Consider the following 25,966-nt stretch of genomic DNA (forward strand, 5'->3'; position numbering starts at 1 on the left):
CGAAGGATGTGGAACTTTTGTTTTAATTATGTACATGTACGTGTACGTTGATCACTTCGGTACATCAATAATTTCACGAATCATTACTCGGCAGAGAAGAACGATTTTATGAGTGTTTGTTTGTTGGTCGTCTTCCACATCAGAACAAGATAATGTGAGTTTTAGTCACAAACTACGTGATTTCTCTGAGAAAACTGGCTTTAATATATATAAGCGGCGGGTTAGTTTTATTAACCGACTTTTTCTAATACATAAGATATAGTGATAAATCCGGACCGTCTGAAATCGGCTTTTATAAGCGGCTGGCTCTATTAACCGTGGTTTTAATAAGCGGCGTCCACTGTATTGTATTTGTGGGAGCATAGTAATTTTAGTCTTCTAGTTTGTTTTAGTGCCTGGAGGTGATGACGCAGGCAGCCGGAGGGTTGTGCCGTCACTACGAGGGAGACTGGTGCTAGCATATGGCCAGACCGCCCTGTAGTGTTCTTGCATTGTCAAGTCTGGATGTCATCTATATTCTACATAGTTTTCTTCGGACGTGTAGCCGTTGGTAATATGCCGCGTGAGGCATATTTGTGACCAGACTTCGTATTCATTATTACTGTGTATTTGTCGTCGACATCATCGTCGGGCTGCATTTTGTGAGTGCTATGTGAGCGTCTTCGTGTAGTTATATCGGTCAACGTTGATTGTTCTATTCGTGAATATTTGATATGTAAACATTGTGTTTAAAAGTGTATATTCCCGTGATTTATATGTTCATTGTGGATTGAAAAACTTAGTTTTAATAATTTATGTGTTTGGATTACCATTTATATATGAAAGGGAACGAACATGCGTGAGACAGGTCGGAGTCAGATCTGTGTGTGTATGTGTGTGTGTGTGTGTGTGTGTGTGTGTGTGTGTATGTGTGTGTGTGTGTGTGTGTTTATGTGTGTATGTGAGGTGTGTGTGTGTGTGTGTGATACATCGTTTCCCTGCAGCTTTTCAATCCATTACAGTGTGAAAGATGGACAGACACACTTGAACTACAGACAGACAAGGATAGATACAGAGAGATGGACACGAAATGCAGACAGACAGCAAGACAGAAGGTATAAATACCGCAATTTTCCTCATCACTGCGATCACGACAGTTGTACTTTCCATCACACCGACCAGATATCCATATGCAAAGAGTATTGTCCCTGCATTTCCACCTGTTATTTGGACATGTCCACTGTTCTGAAAAAATACACACACAAAAAACTGTTTGTTCTGATACGCATTGATAAATGACTGGAGGCTTTACAATGACTCACCATATAATTGCACGCATGGTAATACTTTCTGTTTAGGATTGCGCATGATGACGCAGCTCAGAGAATGCAGTCCCTTGTTGAAAAATATGTCCGTTCGATCTGTACCAGATGGTGCAAAAGAAAGATCGTTCATTGCAGCTGAACCTTGAACCTTTTCACGAGGCGTTTTTCTTTTTGACCTCCTCGTGAAAGCAGTTCGCTCCCTGTCTCCGATCTGGTCAGGCTTGTATATCCACGGGATAACACCATTCCGCCACTTGGTCATTTACCAACAACGACCAGACTGGGGCTCTCTGTGTTACGTGGCAGATTTGTTTTTAAAGAATTGATGTCGTGAAAGGCACTGGCACCTTTTCTAAAATTAATTCATAATGAAAAGTCCAACTTCAAACAACGAGCAGTCAGGGTGTTTTTTTTTTTTTTTTTTTTTTTTTTTTTGCCAAGCACATCATTGTGGGGCTTTTAATGAATAACATGCATCCGTCCACTCACAATATATTTTCTTTCATCCTTCAACATTTACCACTCAAAAAGTATATAGTATCAAAATTAAGGAAAAACTAGGTTCTTACTTGTACAATTTTCCTAGGTTGCCCCAAGATTGTGTTACTGTTTGCTTAAACCATAGCTTTTTTTTCTGTTGAAATATATATTTAAAATGCATATCATTATAATTATACACACACAAAAAACACAGTATGACATCCACTATATACATCTTGGTGTAACTTTGGGTCCGTATCTGGAAATGAGAAGAGAAAGAGAAAAAAATAAAAGAAATAAGAATAGAAAAATAAAAGAAATAAAAAAGAGGAATAAAAGTCATAATTTTATATTTCTGATCTGAAATTGCTTTTCGAATAAAACAAAAAGAGGCATTGAAGCCTTTGTTTTTTTTATAAATACTTATGCACAGTTTAGCAACCAAAATTATACGGTTCAATTCTTTCAACAGAGTTACTTGCATTTTTCGATTTTTAACACCAAACATAATTTCGTGCACTGTTAACTCTATTTGTTTATCCAGATGTACCCAAATATAAAATTATATCTGTTTCCAAAACTCAATCACCACTGGGCAAAAGAGAAAAAAGTGTTCTATATAATCAACGCTATTACTACAATATGAACAGACATTGTCCTCCACAACTTTCATTTTACATAACATAATGTTTGTGGGATAAATATTGTGAAGTAATTTCCACTGTAATACACGCAACCTTGTTTCTTTAACCGATTCAAAACTAGTCAGCCAATCTTTCTTATTAATTTCATAATTAAATTTCCTCCTCCAAAAGCCAATTGCACAAGGTTCAACAACTTTCATACTTACTAATTCTTTTCTAAACTGTTGTGCACTATGTACTTTCTTACCACGATATAAGGGGATATCCATCAAATCAATTTCTTTCTTTCCGTGCATCGTCTTGTGCTTTACTTTCAGAACAACAGCACGAACCATGTTATATTCCAAAATTCTCCGTGGGGATTTTCCTAAAACATCACAAATGAACTGATAGGAAACAAATTCGTTTCTGTATAAAACATCATGTACGCTATTAAGACCCTTTCTCGCCCAATCTTCAAAATACAGTACATTTCCGGCATAAGCAAAACATTGGTTATTCCATAAAAGCGGATTAAATAAATTATCATCAATACATAAACCTACGTTGTTATCAAGCCAGGTTTTCAAAACAATTTTCCAAAATTTGGATTTGACAAGTTCACTCCCCTTTAGTCTCCGAAAATTAACATTTGAATAAAAACATTCACAATTTGAGCCGTACATTGAAAACACTGACTTTGGAACACATTTCCACTTATCCGTGACTTTGCGGGATGTCAGTCTGACAGCCCATTGTAATAAAAATGATGCCTGCATGTGTTTCAAATCAATCATATTTAAACCACCATTTTCGACATCACTACACAATATTATCCTTTTAACCTTTTCAAATGCCTTTTTATTATTTTCTTTCTTTTTCCACAAAAATCTAAACAAAAGTCTATTAACTTCTGCTAATACTTTATCAGGGATCACAAATGCCTGCATAAAATAAACAAATTGGGAAATCAAGAACGTTTTTATTACAATAATTTTACCCATGATACTCAAATTTCTTTTCTCCCATGCCGCAATCAAGCGCTTAACAGACGTAATTCGCTCTGTCCAGTTTTCCTCAACGTCAGAGGCTAATATGTCATTACAAAAATAAATTCCCAAAATCTTTAATTTTTTCTTCCAATTGAAATCATAAAAGGTGTCTTGACAATGTTTTTGACTTCCTAGCCACATGGCTTCACATTTCGACAGATTCAACTTTAATCCGGAAACGTAGTAAAAAGAATCAAAAATCAATAAGGCATGTTTTAAATCCGTTTCGCTTTTCAAAAATAACGTTACATCGTCAGCATACAAAACAATTTTTAACATATCATCCCAAAACCTATCATTTAAACAATTCAAATTCGAAATACCGTTAACATTCTTATTCTGCCTAATCTTAATGGCTACTAACTCAATTGCCAAAACAAAGGCTAAAGGCGAGAATGGACATCCCTGACGGATTCCAGACTCCACTGGACAATACTCAGACAACCAGCCTGCATAATTAACACAACTCTTGGCATCTTTCATCAAAACTTCGACCCAAGTTACAAACTCCGGGCCAAAGCCACATTTTTTAAAAACATTTATCATAAAGTCTTTTGAAATACAATCAAATGCATGAAACATGTCGATGGTGACCAAAAGACCTCGTTTATCTTGCACATTCATTTGATCTATGACGTCATCAATCAATCTTAACAAAGATGAAACTTGCCTCCCTTTAATATATCCAACCTGATCAGGATTAATCACATTATGTACAGTCAGGGTGTTGATGGTTGCTATGTGACCAAGGGAGGGCTTAGCCCACGTGACACCCTGACCAGATCTGAGACAGTGGGGCGATCTGTTTTCAGCTGGAGTGTGTATGTTAGATTAGAGTATGCATGTGTGTACATCCATACTGAACTGCTGTATTGTTAATTATGACATAGTGATGTTTGATGTTATTTATGTATTTATGTTTATGTATATGTTTGGTCTTCGTGTCACACCCCTTAATATGGGGCTTTGGCCTTAATGATTAAACCATCCATCTATCCACTCTCTCTATCTCTCTTTCTCTCTCTCTCAATCTCTCTATTTCTTTTACTATCTCTCTCTATCTCTCTCATTCTCATTATCTCTCCTTCTCTTTCTCTCTCTCTTTCTCTCTCTCCCTTTCTCTATAGTTCTCTCTCTTGCTCTCTCTCTCTACCTCTCTTTCTCGCTCTCTCTCTCTCTCACACCCACCCACCCACACACCCACACACACAGTCACACACACACGCACACATAGTCACACACAGTCACACACACACACACACACACACACACACACACACACACACACACACACACAGCTCCCCTCCCAAACAAACACACACACGCACCCCATTCCCCTCCCCCAAAAAACATATCTGTAACCAGCGATACTACAACACAACAGACTTGAGACAGAGAGACACACACACACATTGCTGTTCTCGTATCCGATCGCTACATACCACAGTTGTCTTCGTCACTGCCATCAGCACAGTGGATGTTCCCATCACAGCGATCGGCGTTCCAGATACACCTGTTGTTGCCACACTTCCACCAAGTCGGAGAACACGTCCAATTCGCTAGCAAAATTTATATAAACACTGTCAACAGGTTTTCAGGAGAAAATATCAGCAATGAGTCAAACAATTCTCCTTCTGTAAACCGAATAACTTCATATTTAGTGTACAGTAACTTCAGCTTATGTATGACCATTGCACACAATGTCAATTGTGTAGATTCAATGGTTTGACATTTTTGCCATTTCAAAAAAGGTTTCCAATTTCTGGGATCGACTCAACAGTACGAGGTTTGAAATTGAGCGGTAACCAAACTAACCCAATTAAAGCCTGCCAGATTGTTACATCTGGAATTATTCGAATGATCTAATATCATAACCAAGTATATGCGGTCAGTGACTTGAATACAGTGATTACAGACAGGATCAGGGCATGTTGCATGGGGGCATGGCGTTCACGTCATTGATGAATGTTGCGCTCCATTGCACACGTATAACTGCACTACAAAGGGGTTATGTTTCAGTCATTTGAGATCAGCTAATATCCCCATAGTTAGTGTGCATGAACTTCGGTTTGTGCACAAACATTATACAAAGTGTCCAGTCTGTAGGATAAATTGTCCGACTTTGAACTTCTTTCAAAATGTGTTCCAAATAACACCTCCGTTAATGTTTATGACACCAACGCTGTCGTGTAAAGGGATTGCCCTGAAACTACCTGTTGTAACTGCTTTCTTCAGGTCTTCGAGTATCTTGGTGGTGAAGGGGGTGTTTTGTACACGGCAGACATTCAAATAATCAACAAGTCGCGTAAGGCGAAAATACAATATTTAGTCAAGTAGCTGTCGAACTCACAGAATGAAACTGAACGCAATGCAACGCAGCAAGACCGTATACTCGTGGTCCACCGCTCACGGCATAGGCAGTGAAATTGACAAGAAGAGCGGGGTAGTGGTTACGCTATGCTGCATAGCACGCTTTTCTGTACCTCTCTTCGTTTTAACTTTCTGAGCGTGTTTTTAATCCAAACATATCATATCTATATATTTTTGGAATCAGGAACCGACAAGGAATAAGATGATAGTGTTTTTAAATTGATTTCGAAAAAAAATTTTTGATAATAATTTTTATATATTTAATTTTCAGAGCTTGTTTTTAATCCGAATATAACATATTTATATGTTTTTGGAATCAGAAAATGATGGAGAATAAGATAAACGTAAATGTGGATCGTTTTATAAATTTTTATTTTTTTTTACAATTTTCAGATTTTTAATGACCAAAGTCATTAATTAATTTTTAAGCCACCAAGCTGAAATGCAATACCGAACCCCGGGCTTCGTCGAAGAGTACTTGACCAAAATTTCAACCAATTTGGTTGAAAAATGAGGGCGTGACAGTGCCGCCTCAACTTTCACGAAAAGCCGGATATGACGTCATCAAAGACATTTATCAAAAAAATGAAAAAAACATTCGGGGATTTCATACCCAGGAACTCTCATGTCAAATTTCATAAAGATCGGTCCAGTAGTTTAGTCTGAATCGCTCTACACACACACACAGACACACAGACACACACACACACGCACATACACCACGACCCTCGTTTCGATTCCCCCTCGATGTTAAAATATTTAGTCAAAACTTGACTAAATATAAAAAGGTTAAAGTCTGAAGGATTCCTTCTTCCCCTTCTTCCCCTTCTTCCCCTTCTTCTTCTTCTTCTTCTTGTCGATCACACTAGTTATATTGTCAGCCCGGACAGCGAGACGAATGATGCCGTCTTCTCCATGTCTTCCTTTCCTCCTTACAGCTTGCAGTGGAGGGAGACTGCAGTTAAAGGATTTAAAATAAGTTAATTCAATGTCAAACCTCGTTCTATTGAGTCGACTCCCGAATTTAGAAACTTGTTTTGAAATCGCACAAAAGTCAGATCCTTGCATCTACACAGTTGCCACTGTGTGGACAGGTCATACATAGGCTGAAGTCAATGCATACCTAATATGAAGCAATTTGGTAAACACATGTGGATTATTGACATTGTTGTGCGTGGCATTTTTAAGGTCACCCTGTATGTTACAGGAGATTAGGTGTGTGTGTTCAAAAAAAGAAAAACAGATTTGAAAAAAATATGAGATTTCAGGAACCTATTTAACTTTTCTGTGAACAACCTGAATGTACACACACACACACACACACACACACACACACACACATACACACACACACACGCACACACACACACACACAAACACACACACACACACACACATATGCACACACACAACCATGCACACACATTCACTACACCGACAAACGCACAAACACACGCACGTACGCACGGACGCACGCACACATACACACACACATACACACACACACACACACACACACACACACACACACACACACACACACACACACACACACACCCCTCCCCAGTAAATGGAACTATCCGAAGGTGCAAAATGGTGCTTTCATAATCTGATGCCATCTGAGCTTATCAAATGGTGCGGGATCAAATTTTGTATCTCTTACTTTTTATATTTAGTCAAGTTTTGACTAAATATTTTAACATCGAGGGGGAATCGAAACGAGGGTCGTGGTGTATGTGCGTATGTGTGTGTGTGCGTGCGTGTGTGTGTGTGTGTGTGTAGAGCGATTCAGACTAAACTACTGGACCGATCTTTATGAAATTTGACATGAGAGTTCCTGGGTATGAAATCCCCGAACGTTTTTTTCATTTTTTGGATAAATGTCTTTGATGACGTCATATCCGGCTTTTCGTGAAAGTTGAGGCGGCACTGTCACGCCCTCATTTTTCAACCAAATTGGTTCAAATTTTGGTCAAGTAATCTTCGACGAAGCCCGGGGTTCGGTATTGCATTTCAGCTTGGTGGCTTAAAAATTAATTAATGACTTTGGTCATTAAAAATCTGAAAATTGTAAAAAAAAATAAAAATTTATAAAACGATCCAAATTTACGTTTATCTTATTCTCCATCATTTGCTGATTCCCAAAACATAATTATTATCAAAATTAAATTGTCCAAATCAATTTAAAAACACTTTCATCTTATTCCTTGTCGGTTCCTGATTCCAAAAACATATAGATATGATATGTTTGGATTAAAAACACGCTCAGAAAGTTAAAACAAAGAGAGGTACAGAAAAGCGTGCTATCCTTCTTAGCGCAACTACTACCCCGCTCTTCTTGTCAATTTCACTGCCTTTGCCATGAGCGGTGGACTGACGATGCTACGAGTATACGGTCTTGCTGAAAAATGGCAGCTACTTGACTAAATATTGTATTTTCGCCTTACGCGACTTGTTATATTTAGTCAAGTTTTGACTAAATATTTTAACATCGAGGGGGAATCGAAACGAGGGTCGTGGTGTATGTGCGTATGTGTGTGTGTGCGTGCGTGTGTGTGTGTGTGTGTAGAGCGATTCAGACTAAACTACTGGACCGATCTTTATGAAATTTGACATGAGAGTTCCTGGGTATGACGTCATATCCGGCTTTTCGTGAAAGTTGAGGCGGCACTGTCACGCCCTCATTTTTCAACCAAATTGGTTGAAATTTTGGTCAAGTACTCTTCGACGAAGCCCGGGGTTCGGTATTGCATTTCAGCTTGGTGGCTTAAAAATTAATTAATGACTTTGGTCATTAAAAATCTGAAAATTGTAAAAAAAAATAAAAATTTATAAAACGATCCAAATTTACGTTTATCTTATTCTCCATCATTTGCTGATTCCAAAAACATATAAATATGTTATATTCGGATTAAAAACAAGCTCTGAAAATTAAATATATAAAAATTATTATCAAATTTTTTTTTTCGAAATCAATTTAAAAACACTTTCATCTTATTCCTTGTCGGTTCCTGATTCCAAAAATATATAGATATGATATGTTTGGATTAAAAACACGCTCAGAAAGTTAAAACGAAGAGAGGTACAGAAAAGCGTGCTATGCAGCATAGCGTAACCACTACCCCGCTCTTCTTGTCAATTCCACGTGCACTGCCTTTGCCACAGGCGGTGGAGTGACGATGCTACGAGTATACGGTCTTGCTGCGTTGCGTTGCGTTCAGTTTCATTCTGTGAGTTCGACAGCTACTTGACTAAATATTGTATTTTCGCCTTACGCGACTTGTTTGTTTTAGCAGAGAAGGCACGTTCACCTAGTGCACCCCCCTCCCCCTCGTTCACCCCTGCGTATACACACCACAGTTTTGCTCATCACTACCATCACCACAGTGAACCTCCCCATCACAGCGCCAGTCTTTCCAGATACAATGGTTGTTGCCGCATCGCCACTTGTTAGTCGGGCACTCTAGGAAACACAAAGTGTGCTCACGGGTAAAAATGCCATGATAAAGAAATAACTGTCACAAAAAAAAAGCTTAATTAGAAAAAAACACAGTAAACACCAAGTTCCAAAGACTTTCGGGCCACGCCCTTCTTCAGTGAAATGAATGAGAATGTAAGTAAACAATGACCAATGACGTAAAATTCTTGATTAAAAAAAGAAAAAATCGTCATGTAAACGTCACAGCCAAACGTCATAAGTTTCGTTCTCTCTCTCTCTCTCTCTCTCTCTCTCTCTCTCTCTCTCTCTCTCTCTCTCTCTCTCTCTCTCTCTCTCTCTCTCTCTCTCTCTCTCTATTTCGTTATCTCTCTCTCTATTTATCTCTCTCTATCCATCTCTCTATCTAACACACACACATACACACACACACACACACACACACACACACACACACACACACTTTCAGGAAACAAACTGCATTTTCATCGATCCCTTAAGCATTTCCAAGAAAGGAAAGGTAGACATCCAAAGGCACAGGCAAGCCCCAAGCGATACAAATCGCGCAACACCTATCCTGAGTAGGCTTATACATTTCAGTCAAACACATTCAGGCCCTCAGGATAGTTGGTACGCAACTTATACCGCCAGAACCTCTCCCTCTGCCTCCGGATGTCCACGTTATCGACTTAAAAAAAAAAGCTTTCAAAAAGCGACTCATTTTGAAACAAGTGTCGACACTATAGCTGAAAAACAAACAAGTGTCGACACTATAGCTGAAAAACAAACAAGTGTCGACACTATAGCTGAAAAACAAACAAGTGTCGACACTATAGCTGAAAAACAAACAAGTGTCGACACTATAGCTGAAAAACAAACAAGTGTCGACACTATAGCTGAAAAACAAACGTTTTGGTTTTTATCGTCATTCAGTACGGATAGACATAAGTATTTGGCGAGGCAACCAAGCATCTTTAAAATGGAATAGCTAGTTTATGAATTAAAAGTTTAATTTAGACATTGAGTTATAACATTGCGACGCCAGGTGCTCTATGTACAAAGACAACAACATTCACATGCTCATGTTTATGTACAAATTACAGCCTATATACTACCCGTCATAAAAAAAAGTCGCGTAAGGCGAAATTACTACATTTAGTCAAGCTGTGGAACTCACAGAATGAAACTGAACGCACTGCATTTTTTCGCAATGAGCGTAGTCCGCCGCTCGTGCAAAACGCAGTGAAATTGACGAGCCTGTTTAGCGCGGTAGTGGTTGCGCTGTGCTGCATAGCACGCTGTTCTGTACCTCTCTTCGTTTTATCTTTCTGAGCGTGTTTGTAATCCAAACATTTCATATCTATATGTTTTTTGGAATCAGGAACCGACAAGGAATAAGATGAAATTGTTTTTAAATAAATTTCGGAAATTTTATTTTAATCATAATCTTTATATTTTTATTTTTGAGAGCTTGTTTTTAATCCGAATATAACATATGTATATATAGCTATTCTGATGAACACGTGGGGGAATTCGGGGGCTGTGATTGGATGGTCTCTTCCGATCATCAAAGCATAATGCGGCGGAAGTCGGCCATTTTACTCAATATCCAAAAGCATATTGTCGATAACAAAGACGCATGGTTCCGGTTTCTTCCACGTGTATGGAGTACACGCATACCTGGCCAGGTTTGTTTCTGTGACTGGTCGACAGCCGATGCTATTTGCTTTGTGTGTGTTTTTGTTGTTGCTTACTGTACATGACATACATTACGTGTAAAATCTAGTTCTTTAACAGGCAACAAACCTTGCAAATTTCCAGAAGCTGCAATCTGAAGCGACCTATCTCTGATTCTAGCAGACGATCTCTCCAATGTTTAACAGTATAGTGCAATGTTGAAATGAAGTTACCGGTCTGAAACATTTAGTCGTTTCTTCTGAGACAATCCTTGTTCTCTTATCATCTACAGATTTACCGCAGTCTTCACCACGCGAATTCCCAACAGAAGTCAGACTTTTGAACATACAATCTACGTAGGCAAGCATGATACGTCATGACGTCATATGATTCCTAGCATATTGACGTAATGCTAAACATCCGGTTATCTCGAGTTTTCTTCGTAATACATCCGTGGGTTTTTCAATGTTCGGTTATGTCCGTGGCTTCATGCGGAAAGGGAACCGTCGTATGCAATCAGCGACATGGACCATTCTGGTACTTGTTGCTGACAAAAACATGATTTTAACACAGAATTTAATGTCAGAATAGCTATATAAACGCTATTGTGTTTTCATCGTAGCAATAGGGTCCGATATTTAGACTCGAACAAGTATAATGCGACTCGTCTTTGACTCGTCGGCATTATACTTGTCTTGTCCAAATATCGGGCCCTCTTGCTACGCTGAAAACACAATAGCTGTTAATGTTTTTGGAATCAGAAATTGATGAAAAATAAGATAAACGTAATTTGGGATCGTTTTATACAAAAACAATGTTAATTCCAATTTTCAGATTTGTAATGACCAAAGTCATTAATTAACCTCCAAGCTGAAATGCAATACCAAAATCCAGCCTTCGTCGAAGATTGCTTGGCCAAAATTTCAATCAATTTTATTGAAACATGACAGTGCCGCCTCAACTTTTACAAAAAGCTGGATATGACGTCATCAAAGACATTTATCAAAAAAATGAAAAACATATCTGGGGATATCATACCCCGGAACTCTCATGTACAATTTCATAAAGATCGGTCCAGTAGTTTACTCTGAATTGCTCTACACACACACACACACACACACACACACACACACACACACACACACACACACACACCACACACACACACACACACACACTCACACACACACACACACACACACACATACACCACGACCCTCGTCTCGATTCCCCTCCTATGTTAAAACATTTAGTCAAAACTTGACTAAATGTAACTAGGCAGATGCGATCAAGGGCAGATCGTTCTCTTCTTCTTCTTCTTGGCGTTCGCAGAGGTTACACAATCAGTCCAGCACTGGTGATAAATGTTGTCGTTTTCTCCAACTCCTGTCGACTGCCGTATAGTTTGGTCTGCAAGGGAGTTGGTGACGGCCACACTTCTTTTCGTTCCTCATCTAGTAAGGGACATCGCTGTAAGATGTGTTCCGCTGTTTGGTCCTCTTGACCGCAGGCACAGGTTGGTGATGGCGCCAGCTTGAACTTTCGGTTCATGTGAGCATTGAGCCTGTTGTGGCCAGTACGCAGCCTGATGAGGTTGACTTGCTGCTCTCTGGACATTGCTGACACAGCCTATACTACCCGTCATAAAAAAAAACTAGGCAGATGCGATCAAGGGCAGATCGTTCTGATGAGGATGTTGATTGATCATGTATAACTAATTATATAACTGAAAACGCAATTTAGTCCCCTACCCTATTCAGACAACAGATTGCATTTACATGACGTAGTGTCTATACAGTGGAAACTACAACACACACCCCACAATCAAATTCGCATAATCAAGGTGCCAGCCTTAAAATCGACACAAATCAGAAACACAAAACCCAAACAATTTGTTCATGCCATTAGACAGAACAATCAAATCAGCATTCAAAACAGTTTTGTTCACATATTTTGTCTAACATGGACGCTATGGCATGCTGAGCGGTATTGGTGTCAATCCTCTCAGAAGGCATGCAAGGCAGTTTTTGAAGCCGTTTTAGCGGGTTATGAGACACAACACGGTATATTTCAGTAACTCCTTTACATATTGCCTTCAAACTTCCCCAGTGTTTTGTGCTAACACATGTCGTAATCATCACAGGGAACCTTAAGTCGTTTCAAATATTGGTTCTGATGTTATGCGATATGCACAAACGAGTTTTAATATTAGAGATTTACCCTGTCCGACGAAACAGACAATGTTTGAATAAGCAGGCATTAAGAAAAATTAAAGCTTCAAATTACACTCACATTTAGTACATTTTCAACAATGGCTGTTTAAAGCTCACTTGGTTAAACGCGCACACAGATTCTTGGAAAATGTTATTTCAAGAGTCATATTAACCCCCTCCATACACCCCACAACCCCTCCCCCCCAACCCCATACAGCCACACACACGGTCCTCGGGTTATTACTTATTTCAAGACTTGGTCCTGTCAACCGTGTGATCCCGGGGTTGACAATCACATCGTAAGTGTAGGTTCCTGCGACTGTGGGCATCGGTAGATTGCGAGTCGAACACGTTCCTCTTACGTATGCAGTTGTGTTCGCCACAAAACTTTCTTTGGAAAGCGATCCCTTTTCTTGCGTTTCAATCTGCAACATTGTCAGCCCTTTTATTCTGGATTACCGTGCTCGTGTTTGTGTGTGTGTGTGTGTGTGTGTGTGTGTGTGTGTGTGTGTGTGTGTGTGTGTGTGTGTGTGTGTGCGTGTGTGTGTGTATGTATGTATGTGTGTGTGTGTGAATTTGTTTTTGAACACAGAGAGAGAGAAAGAGAGAAAGAGAGAGAGAGAGAGAGAGAGAGAGAGAGAGAGAGAGAGAGAGAGAGAGAGAGAGAGAGAGAGCACTGGGCGAAAAGTCACGTTTTGGCACTATAACGTGGCATATAACATGAAACATGAAGTTAATCAACTGAATTTTGTGGCATTATACCTGTGCGATTCACATCAAGTTAGAAAAACTGCCGTAACGCAATAAAATCCCTGGGATTTTAGCGGGGTGCAAAACACGGTAAAACATCGAGTTTTGGTGTCTGCGTTTTGGACGTTTTCGCTACGTTAACGCACGACGATTCACGTCGTGTTAAACGCGTTTCAGCAGTTTTTTCTGGTTTCTAAAACTTGATGTTAGAGTGTTGTTTTGATGGATTATTCTGCGTTTTACTTTTAATCAGCCTGGTGCCGAACCCCGGCCGCCTCTCGGCGAGTCTGCAGAATCAGACGATTATCGGCTCCCTCTCTCTCTCTAGTTTCTCTCTCAGCACGGTCACACACACACACACACACACACATACACACACACATACACACACACACACACACACACAAATACTGACACACATATATATATACACACATACACACTGCACATACATCATACACACACACACACACACACACACACACACACTGTCACACACACATTCACACAGTCACTGCACACGGCACACACACATGCACACACACACACTGTGACTGACACTGACTGACCGTCACACACACACACACACACACGGGCACACAGTGACACACACACACACACCCCTTGAACTGACACACACACACACGCACACACACAACTGAACACACACATACACACACTGATCATCTGTTTATAAATGTGAAAAAAAAGTGCAGTGCACATACATTTTTGGGAGGTATCTCTTATTTTCTCTTTATGAGCCTTGTCACAGTACACTGTACACGAGAGTATGCATTGCCCGTGCGTTGAGCAGCGAAAGTAGGTCATTCTAAGCTGACACTTTTGGGCACCCAGATTTTAGTTTCCTTCTATATTTCTATGCAACACTTTCGCACTAGGCGAGTTAATCGTTTTCCCATGTGTTACTTGGGACCTGTAAGGTCCAGAGAATTTGTTTGTTTGTTTATTTGTTGCTTAACGTCCAGCCGACTACGTAGAGCCATATCAGGACGAGGAAGGGGGGGGGATGAAGGGGGCCACTTGTCAAGCGATTCCTGTTTACAAATGCACTAACCCATTACTTGTGTCCCAGCAGGCTTTAGTAAAACTAAATTAATACCTACTGGAAGATTACCAGTTTCCAGTATGTTAAAATAGGCTTAACCTATCTACTGCTGGACTTACATCAGAACACTAACAGATTAAACTATACATGAATCGCGAGACAAGCGGCAAGGGAAGAGATTTTTGGAAAAAATACAGGTGAATGAGCAAGAAGGCAGAAAAAAGAAAAGAATTCATGAAGAAAAAGAGAGCATGACAGGAAAGAGGAACCAAAAATCTACCTAACAGCAAACTAGAAAGCTCCTGCGGTTCCAAAAACAGGAGGGGCCTTTAATTTCATAACCGCAGTGCCCCACTGCGGGAGGTCCAGAGAAGCGGCGACTGACCACAGATAGGCCTTTGTTCTACTTCCCCCCCCTCCCCGAAACATCCGTCCGAGATGGTGGCTACTTGACTGGACTTGCAACTTTCTCAACTTGTACAGTACAAACTGAAGTGACTCGAATTTGAGTTTTGGGATTTCTCTTCCTCTACCTTTTCTGATAATGTTTTACTCACCTCGTTTTTAGATGCAATACATAATGTCTCTTTACATTTAGTCAAGTTTTGTGTGTGTGTGTGTGTGTGTGTATGTGTGTGTGTGTGTGTGTGTGTGTGCGCGTGTGTGTGTGTAGAGCGATTCAGACCAAACTACTGGACCGCCATCTTTATGAAATTTGACATGAGAGTTCCTGGGATTGATATCCCCGGACATTTTTTTATATTTTTCGATAAATACCCTTGATGACGTCATATTCGGCTTTTTGTAAAAATTGAGGTGGCACTGTCACACCCTCATTTTTCAATCAAATTGATTCTTTCTTTCTTTATTTGGTGTTTAACGTCGTTTTCAACCACGAAGGTTATATCGCGACGAGGGAAAGGGGGGAGATGGGATAGGGGAAAGGGGGGAGATGGGATAGAGCCACTTGTTAAGTGTTTCTTGTTCACAAAAGCACTAATCAACAAGAAGAGCAAACGCTCGATCGAGTCACTTTCGCAGTTCTGAATATTATATGAGGCATCAGATGGACAGGAAGAAATTGCTATTCACAACACAATGAGTCACGTTCACATAAAATTTGAGCCCGGTCACTTTTATAGTTTCCGAGAAAAGCCCAACGTTAAGTTGTGTGTTGCCGAACAGAAAAGGCTAGTTATCTCCCTTGTTTTTCTGATAACGTTCGTAAAAGGCTACAGATGTAAATACTTTGATGTAAAGAATAATCCTACAAAGTTTCAATCACATCCGATGAACTTTGTCAAAGATATAAAATGTCTAATTTTTCCTTTGACGCTGACCTGTGACCTTGAAAAAGGTCAAAGGTCAACGAAACCATCGTTAAAGTGTAGAGGTCATTGGAGGTCACGACTAAACAAAATATGAGCCCGATCGCTTTGATAGTTTCCGAGAAAAGATATAAAATGTCTAATTTTTCCTTTGACGCTGACCTGTGACCTTGAAAAAGGTCAAAGGTCAACGAAACCATCGTTAAAGTGTAGAGGTCATTGGAGGTCACGACTAAACAAAATATGAGCCCGATCGCTTTGATAGTTTCCGAGAAAAGTCCAACGTTAAGGTGGTGTCTACGGACGGCCGGCCGGCCGGCCGGACGGCCGGCCGGCCGGACAGACTAACACTGACCGATTACATAGAGTCACTTTTTCTCAAGTGACTCAAAAATTGCTCCAGGGGCTTGCAACGCAGTACAATATATGACCTTACTGGGAGAATGCAAGTTTCCAGTACAAAGGACTAAACATTTCTTACATACTGCTTGACTAAAATCTTTACAGACATTGACTATATTCTATACAAGAACCACTCAACAAGGGTTAAAGGAGAAACATAATCCGTTCGTCGCCTCATACGACATGCGGGGTGCAGAGAAATAAGGATGTGGAAAAGAAGACTTTTGGTAAGTGAAATAAAGGTGAAGTATCCAGTCAGATAGAAATAAGACAACAAGAAAAGAATTGGAAAACTGCAGGGAATAGTAGGGAGAGTTTTATTGGAAGGAAATATAGGTGAAAGGACTGGTAAGGCAGAAATAAGACAAAAGAAGAGAAGAAACAGAACCGTTAGTCGCCTCTTACGACATGCTGGTTAGCATCGGGTAAATTCTTTCTAGTCCCAACCAATATGGGACTCCCCCTGACCCGCGGGGGGTATCAATCAAATTGATTGAAATGTTGGCCAAACAATCTTCGACGAAGGCCGAACTTCGGTCTTGCATTTCAGCTTGGTGGCTTAAAAATTGATTTATGACTTTGGTCATTAAAAATCTGAAAATTGTAAAAAAAAAAAAAGAAATAATAAAACGATCCAAATTTACGTTCATCTTATTCTCCATCATTTTCTGATTCCAAAAACATATAAATATGTTATATTTGGATTAAAAACAAGCGCTGAAAATTAAAAATATAAAAATTATTATCAAAATTAAAATTTCGAAATCAATTTAAAAACACTTTCATCTTATTCCTTGTTTGTTCCTGATTCCAAAAACATATAGATATGATATGTTTGGATTAAAAACACGCTCAGAAAGTTAAAACGAAGAGAGGTACAGAAAAGCGTGCTATCCTTCTCAGCGCAACTACTACCCCGCTCTTCTTGTCAATTCCACTGCCTTTACCACGAGCGGTGGACTGACGATGCTACGAGTATACGGTCTTGCTGAAAAATTGCATTGCGTTCAGTTTCATTCTGTGAGATCGACAGCTTGACTAAATGTTGTATTTTCGCCTTACGAAACTTGTTTTGATTTAGGATCGATTTTGATAATGAATGAGAAAGGAGAATAGCCGGTGTTAGTTTTACAGTCGGTATTATGAAGTTTGAGTAAAGAAGTGCGTGGTTTTTACCCTCCCTTTCGTTTTCCTTCCCCTTCTTTAGTTTGCTATTATTGTGCTTATCGTTTCCTGCTTCTACACACACACACACACACACACGCACACACACGCACACACACACATACACACACACACATACACACACACACACACACACACACACACACACACACACACACACACACACACACACACACACACACAAATCGAATCTAAAACTACACATGATAGGAAAGAGCCGAAATGGCTGCACTCTAACTCATCTTTGATCTCCCAAAAGACTCCATAAACAAACTAGTGTATCAAGAGGCTGGCTGGCTGCCTCTCGATGAAGAAAGAAGACTAAAGTCGGCCCAGTAGTATCAAGAGCAAGTACTTTTGACAATGCTGTGAACGAAGAGCTCACTGCTGAGTTCGACACAAAAACCCCGGCCTCTTACCAAAACCTAAAAAGAAAAACACCCAAAATACACGAAGCAACGATCCCACTAGCAGACTATATGTTCAACCGATATTTCAAGAAAGTGGGGGTAAACCCAGGTAGGATGGCCCACACTCCCATTCACCCTTCCCATTTTGGTTCATGGAATCCCCCATTATCATCCCTGATCATGATCTGGGTGTAACAAAAAAAGATAACCCTGTACTTGTCTCATCAATAGTAAAAGAAATAATCTTCTGTTCTTTGTACTGAAATATACATGCCATGACAGGCCACCTGCTTTGTAAGGACCCTTTTGGCTGGCCCCAAGGGTGTCCTTTCATCGCAGGTACCACTGTACCTTCCTACACCAGTCTTTCCCCGTCTCTGTGAATGTGGACAGTTTATATCTTTTTTACACCTCTTTGACCGCTGCCAATCACTCCAGCAAGATTTCTGCAACCTACACACCCTTGTCAACGAACACAAACTGAAACCCCATGAGTTTTTTTCAGATAAACATTGCACGCTTCAATGGAAGCTAGCATACACTCTGTGTCTCTCAATGGGCTGAAATAGGAGTATCTGTTTAAAAAAAAAACTGATCTCCGTTCCTCCTTCCCACCGCTCAATACTCTCTCACACAAAGCTTTTTCTTCTTCATTGTATTATTTTTCCAGTTATCTATTTACTTACCTATTCAGCCAAAAATATAACAATATCCCACATAACAAAAATTAAAAAATAAGCCTACAAAACCGCTCCAGTCCAATCATATTCCGCGTACACAATCTACACTTCCATCCCCATTTTGAAATATCGCAACAGACTTCCAGATATAATTATAACACGATCATATATGTGTTCTCTGGTTGCATGTTTGTTCAGTGTCTTGTCCCCACATAAAGCATATTAACTCTACCTGTCCTAAAGCAAGTTGCAGTTCTAAGAGGACGTTAAAACTAGTTATCATCATCAACACACACACATATGAAAGAACCCATGTATGTTTTATGATTGTTGTTTTGGTCTGAATACAATTTGGAATCTTACTACACTCTTGTTCATTGATTTTACATTTTGTTGTCAGAAGTATTTTGTTCGTCGGTTCGTGTCTGGTGCGTGTGGTTTGAATGCCGTCCTGACAAATGTCTTTTAAAAACACATTCACGGTAACATCTTCGACGCAGACACAGACAGTTAGGAAGGGCTCCTAATATGGACCACTTTTTGTTTCATGCTGATAACTAGCTTGTTTTCTTGCGAAGAAGTTTTATTTTGTGTTTGGTAGTCCTTCTCTCTTAGGTTAACCGTTAGGCCTAATTAGAGTGAAATAGCTTTGATAGACATTCAGCAAAAATTAAATACAGACAAAATCACAAATGGTCCATAATAGGAGCCTGGGCGCCTAATATGAACCAGTGAAGCGGCCTTCACAAACCACTGTAAAAAGCCCCCTATACTTCAAAATGACATGATACAACTTAGTGTACAAGTCATGATCAGTCTAATTCAAATAATACTTTAGATTGATCTGTTTCGGGTTGATGAGAGCATTATTTGAAGCACACCAGGAAACTAAAGAAGCTTATCAAAAACAGAGTGAAAATAAGTGAAATTATCAACTTCCACGAAAAGAAGCCTTTTTTTTTAATAAAATCTCGAGGACTAGTTATAGGTTATTTCCAGCAAGCTTCTTAATGAATTAATGAAAATAGCCTTTAACTTTTTTTTCTTCGATTTGTTGAAGGTGGTCCATATTAGGGGACTCGCACATACTTTGAGATTTTGTTTGCTTTAAAACTCGGGGTCAACCCTGCTAAAATGTAACAAATGCGGTCTTAGCTGTCATATATAGCAATTTTTGTGTGATAAAAGCTTTGGCTGTGGACAGAAACGAGTCCGTTTTAGGCGGCAAATTTCGAGTGAACGCTGCCAAACTGAGTGAAAAAAAAGAGAAAAAGCCTAACAGTTTTGAGATTTGTGTTTCTGCAACTGTTTTGACATGTACAAATTATCCAGAGAGGGTGAATACAGCGAACAAAACTTTTTTGAGCGCTCTCGCGCCGTTAGTTTTTTCAGAACAGGAGGTGGTCCATATTAGGAGCCGGTCCATATTAGGAGCCCTTCCCTTATATCTACGTGAAGCTACCACCGCTCGGCTTTTCACACACGGCCTCATCATCTGAACTTGAAACAACTACAAAACACAACAACAACAACAACAGCATGGTTGTGCCTGTTGGGTTATCACCCACCATAAGGCGCCTGTAAATCTACTTGTGTGTCTCCCTTTTTAGATCAGTGGCCTGTGCCGGCGACACTTTCAACTCAAAGCCATGACGTTCCTAGTCGCGCATGTGCAGTAGAATGTTATTATCGAAAATGGCGGCGATACTCGGCTGGAAGCTTGTGCTAAGAAACGTTTCAAAACCAAGCTTTATGGACGTTTTTATGACTACGTACTCCAGCAGACATCAACTTGTGGTCGACGTGTGTGGGTTTTGCTCAAAATACGTAAGTATTCGTCAGTTTGGCTTCTCGAATTAAGTTTCAACTTTGTCTCTGTCTCGAACCAAATACTAAGCTTACCAGTGAGTTACACTCAGTGACACTGTCATACTCATACACAGTCATAGTCATAGTGATAGCACTGATACATTTGTACAGGTAAACATGGCTGTTTGCTGAAAAATCTTTGTGAAAAATTGTAATGATGTCTGTGAAGTTTGATTCAGTCCGTAATTCATTCAGTGATTCATTTTGATGGGACGTCAACCCATGGTGAGGCTAATAATAATATTTGATCGTATTCTGCCAGTGCCATTGCCAACTGCCATGGTTGTTCTTGGGTGCACTAATTAGTAATTTACTAGCAATAGGAGTTCGAGTTCTACTTCTACTATAGTAGTATTTTACTAAATCATTACTACTGCTACTACTAGCTTTAAACAAGCTATGGTTTGAATGACCAGCTAAATGCTAATAGTAAATAAGTACATTATTTTTGCATCAGCGAGGTATTCATAAATTTAACGAAGTGGATTCACAGCGCGCGGCGCGTTGTGCAGCGTTGCGATTTACAACGCGCGGCGATACGAGGAGCGCTGCGATTCACAACGCGCGATGTATTCTGCCGATACATTTCCTTCACAATCGCAAAGTTTACAACAGCTACATCTATCTGATCTATTTGAGAAATAAAACTGTCAATAAAACGAAAAACAGAGCTCCATTCTCTCTCTCTCACTCTTTCAACTGAATTCACCAGTATATTGCTGCGCCGATCTAAAAACGTGCCTACCTCTGCTGAACAATCCTTCTCATTGCGGTCAATGCGCATGCGCCAATCTTGGACTTAGAAAATGCGACCCTTTGACCGATCGAACCATGGGTTAGGGTTCGGGTTAGGGTTAGGTTGTTCACGACCTGATTAATCTCCCCATGTTAGCGCATGCGCATTGACCGCAATGAGAAGGATTGTTCAGGCAGAGTTTTCAGTTTGTGACACCGGCCTTGAATACTTGGCAGTCATATCACTACACGTCATTGCAATGGGTTCTACTATATAATTATGGAAAGGAGCTGAGTTTTTAAACTGGGATGACGTTTTTAAACAATTATCCGAGTACAGTGCCGCGGAACTGTTAATCGGTGTCACACCAGTTAACACTTCAGCAGCCATTGTGGAATTCGCGCATGCGCAGATCGTTTTTTCAGCCGTGGGTGTTTTTTCCGGTTGATTTGAACGTGTATATTCAGTCTGCAGAAAGTGCAATTTTGTAGTCTTGCAGCCCTGAAGTTGCTTTTGAGTGTCCAAAGAAAGAGTGTAAAATGTTGCTGATAATCATGCATCTACAAAAATAAAGCGCATCAAGAATCTGCGCTGGTGAGAGCAATAGCCGCGCTCTGGGAATCGCTGCGCTGCACAACGCGCCGCGCTCTGTGAATCGCCGCGCTGCACAGCGCGCCGTGCTCTGTGAATCGCTTGCCTAAATTTAAATATTTTATTAAAAAAATACTGCATGGTTTTGCTTGACCAAATCATTTATCAGCTAACAATATGCTTTTATTTCAGTTGGACCTGACTTGAGCATGGTTCCGTTGTCTCCGCAACAACAGCATGGTTGCTCAAGATACAATTGCAGGCATGTCCAGTTTGCAGCATGTGCAGGCTGAGTGTGACTAGACACAACGTATAAGCTGCTTGACACTGTTCCAAGGTAAGCAAGAAGCTTTGAAAATAGTTACTTTAAAAGCACAGTGCAGCTCACAGCCTTCGTTTTGCGTTTTTGTTGCAGCTCTTCTCTTCTTCTTCTTAGTGATAGGTAGCCAACATCAGCATGGTGATGAATCTGCTACGCTTGGGTGATGGTGGTTCCGGTCTATTGCTTGGTCAGGGGTGAAGTTCAGGGGGGGGGGGAGGTTGGGGGTAGGGGGGGGGGGGGAGGGATGATGGGTCAGTGGAGAGTTGCCAGCCTGGCCTGAAAGGATGCCAGGGATGGCGCTGTGGCAGTTTCTACAGGCAGGCGGTTCCACTCTGGAATGGTGCGCGGGAAGAATGTTTTCTGCCTGTAGGCTGTCCTGGAGTGGGGGATTTCGTAGGACAGAGCGTGGGTCTGCCTGGTCGTGCACTTGGGTGGTCTTGGCTTTGGTGCGTGGTTACTCTTCACTGCGACAAGGTCGTGGTGGACTTTGTAGAAAGTTGCATTTACAGTTCAAACTTGGTAGCTGAGTGCATTTACAGTTCAAAAATCCTCCTATGGTAGTAAAACAAACCCAAAACTACCCAACGACGCCATCTGTGAAGCTCGACAGTTTCTTGTTCACGCAAGTGCCTAAATCAACCCAGTTTTTACGTGGTGTTTGGTCGGAGTTCGATTCAACTGAGTAATTCCGGCCTCCATTTTTGTTTTACACAAACTCATGATGATGTCTGACATAGTTTGCTAGTGACGTGTCTTTTTGTGCATGATGTGGTGATCTACCTGATCTAAATTTAGATCCAAAAATAGGTCAAGACCAGCCGGGTCCGAGTACGAAATTAATTCGTAAACAAATCGCAATTCTTGACTTTTTGGGTGCAAGTCAATGAAACTTGGTAGTTCTTCTAACGGATAGCTGCCTGAGGTATGACTAAAAGCCTCAGTGCACCTGGATTTGACAAGTTCAGTACCTTTAAGTGACATTACTTAGTGAGTGTACATTTTTGTGGGTGAACCATCAGTAACTGTCCCTCTCCCTATTGCCTTTGACAGTGCTAGATCACTTCATAAAGTTATTTTAGTAAGTAATCATATGATATTGATAATTTTGATATAGTGATTTACTGACGGTGACAATGACATGTTATCTTCATACTATTCCAGGTACAAGATACTGAAAATGCAGATAAAAAGGGCTTGGGATTTCGGCTCCTGGAATTCTACAGATCAACTGCTAGTCTAATGTAAGGATTTTATTCAACCTTCCTGTTCTGCTGTTAGTTTGTTTTTTTAAATAGATACACACTTGTAAACTTATGTTAGTTTTCACACGTGAGCATGAAGGAATGTGCCTTTATGAGGAATGTATAGTGGCTTGCAATATTGAATTTGAGGCATGTTTGCAGTTATAAATATATTAGCACAGCTCAGTTTTCTTGAGGGTTCCCAACTTCCGTGAGAACAGTGAAATTCTCATTTAAAGACTGAAAATATATTTGATAACTGGTCTTAATTGGGGGGGGGGAGATTTAAAACATAAGTACATTCACATGTGTTTTTCGTTTTCACTGTGTTAAGGTGCGGAGTTCCTTCTCTACTTCTTTCTTTGTTTTCCCATTGACGTATATTTGTTCTTGTCTATATGTTTTACATAGGTTCCCCATTAGCTGCTGTCCTCATCCCCAGCCGACTGTTTCCGCAGAAGCCGTGAAGGATACTTCTTCATGTAGCTCCAGAACAGCGCCAAGCCGGAGGACGTTGACCATCTCCTTGGATCCATCTCCAGTTGTTTCACTGACATCAAGAACTGGATGACTGAGAACAAGTTGAAGCTGAACAGTGAGAAGACGGAGGCCCTTCTCGTTGGAACACGACAGAAGATTGCTTCCCTCACTGTGACCGACCTCCAGCTGGATGACGCGACTGTTCCATTCTCCCCTGCTGTCAAGAGCCTTGGCGTCTTTCTCGACTCCACTCTCTCCATGCAGACACACATCTCCTTCATCATCAAGACCTGCTTTTTCCACCTACGACGCATCGCTTCATCCGTCGCTATCTCACCCACGACGCCTGTGTCAAGCTGGTTGTCTCCCTCATCTTCCTCATCTTCAGTCGTCTGGACTACTGCAACTCCCTTCTGCTGGCCTCCCCGCCTCATCCATTCATGGCCTACAACGAGTCCAGAACGCTGCTGCCAGGCTGGCGTTGAGGAAGACAAAGCGAGACCACATCACCCCCCTACTTCGCTCCTAGCACTGGCTCCCTGTCAACACCCGAATCTCCTACAAACTGTCCACTCTGGTCTACAACTGTCTCAACGACTCTGCTCCCGAGTACCTTCAATCCTCCCTGGACCTGTACACCCAGCCCTCCGACCGTCCCCGTCGTTCTGCTGCTGACCCACTCCGCCTTCACATCCCTCGCTCGAAACTCGCATCTGCTGGTCAGCGTGCATTCCTCTCCGCGGGCCCCTCCGTCTGGAACTGCCTGCCGCTTGAGCTTCGCCAGAGCCCCTCTCTTGACGCGTTCAAGAGTAGGTTGAAGACTCAGTTCTTCCCGTAGCTGGCTGTGACTTTCATGTTCGACGTGATGTGTTGTGCCCCAAAAGACATTCTTGTGCTGTGCTCTGTGAGAGGTGGATTTTTCTTTGTGCTTAATATTATTTTGTTTAGACCTAGCTATTGATGTGTACATTGTTGTTAAGCAGTTGTTTGTTGTATGTTTATCAGGGTTTGCTAGTGTGTGTTAGGGTTCGTGTCCGTCTGTAGATGTTAGTTTCTTTGTTAGTCCTGTGTTGACAACTCTTCGACAAGCGCTTAGAACTGTACCTACGCTTAGAACTGTACCTACGGAATACTTTCTTTCTTTCTTTATTTGGTGTTTAACGTCGTTTTCAACCGTTCAAGGTTATATTGCGACGGGGGGAAGGTGGGGAGATGGGATAGAGCCACTTGTAAATTGTTTCTTGTTCACAAAAGCACTAATCAAAAATTTGCTCCAGGGGCTTGCAACGTAGTACAATATATTACCTTACTGGGAGAATGCAAGTTTCCAGTACAAAGGACTTAACATTTCTTACATGCTGCTTGACTAAAATCTTTACAAACATTGACTATATTCTATACAAGAAACACTTAACAAGGGTAAAAGGAGAAACAGAAAGCGTTAGTCGCCTCTTACGACATGCAGGGGAGCATCGGATAAATTCTTTCTCGTCCCAACCAATATGGGACTCCCCGTAACCCGCGGGGGGCCACGGAATACGCGCTATATAAGCTTCCTATTGATTGATGTAGGCGTGGACATCTTTTTCGTCGCCATGCAAGGCTTCCAGTACCATATAATTTTGTGAATACTCTGGGGAACTGTCATCGACTTTGGAAGGACGCTTTATCTTAACACTTTACCCCACCTATGTTGACCAAGATTGTTTAAGCCCAGACCAGCTGTGCTGCAGCAGGTCAGTCAGAATTGT

At 40.8% G+C, this 25,966-nt stretch overlaps 1 protein-coding gene across 3 annotated transcripts in view; it reads right to left on the reverse strand.

The window, feature by feature from the left end:
• The window catches only part of LOC138972355 (uncharacterized), a 67,666-nt gene that overhangs the window by 19,368 nt on the left and 22,332 nt on the right, over positions 1 to 25,966 (reverse strand). For 2 of the 3 annotated variants that reach the window (XM_070345029.1, XM_070345028.1), the window contains exons 4-7: positions 13,400 to 13,580; positions 9,185 to 9,292; positions 4,902 to 5,018; positions 1,105 to 1,224 (exon numbers count right to left, since the gene is read on the reverse strand). In XM_070345029.1, the coding sequence (XP_070201130.1) occupies positions 1,105 to 1,224; positions 4,902 to 5,018; positions 9,185 to 9,292; positions 13,400 to 13,580 (526 nt within the window). The remainder of the gene's footprint in view (positions 1 to 1,104; positions 1,225 to 4,901; positions 5,019 to 9,184; positions 9,293 to 13,399; positions 13,581 to 25,966) is intronic. The other variant, XM_070345030.1, reaches the window with a different exon arrangement.

The sequence above is a fragment of the Littorina saxatilis genome, linkage group LG8 (assembly GCF_037325665.1).
Source record: "Littorina saxatilis isolate snail1 linkage group LG8, US_GU_Lsax_2.0, whole genome shotgun sequence".
NCBI classification, from domain to species: Eukaryota; Metazoa; Mollusca; class Gastropoda; order Littorinimorpha; family Littorinidae; genus Littorina; species Littorina saxatilis.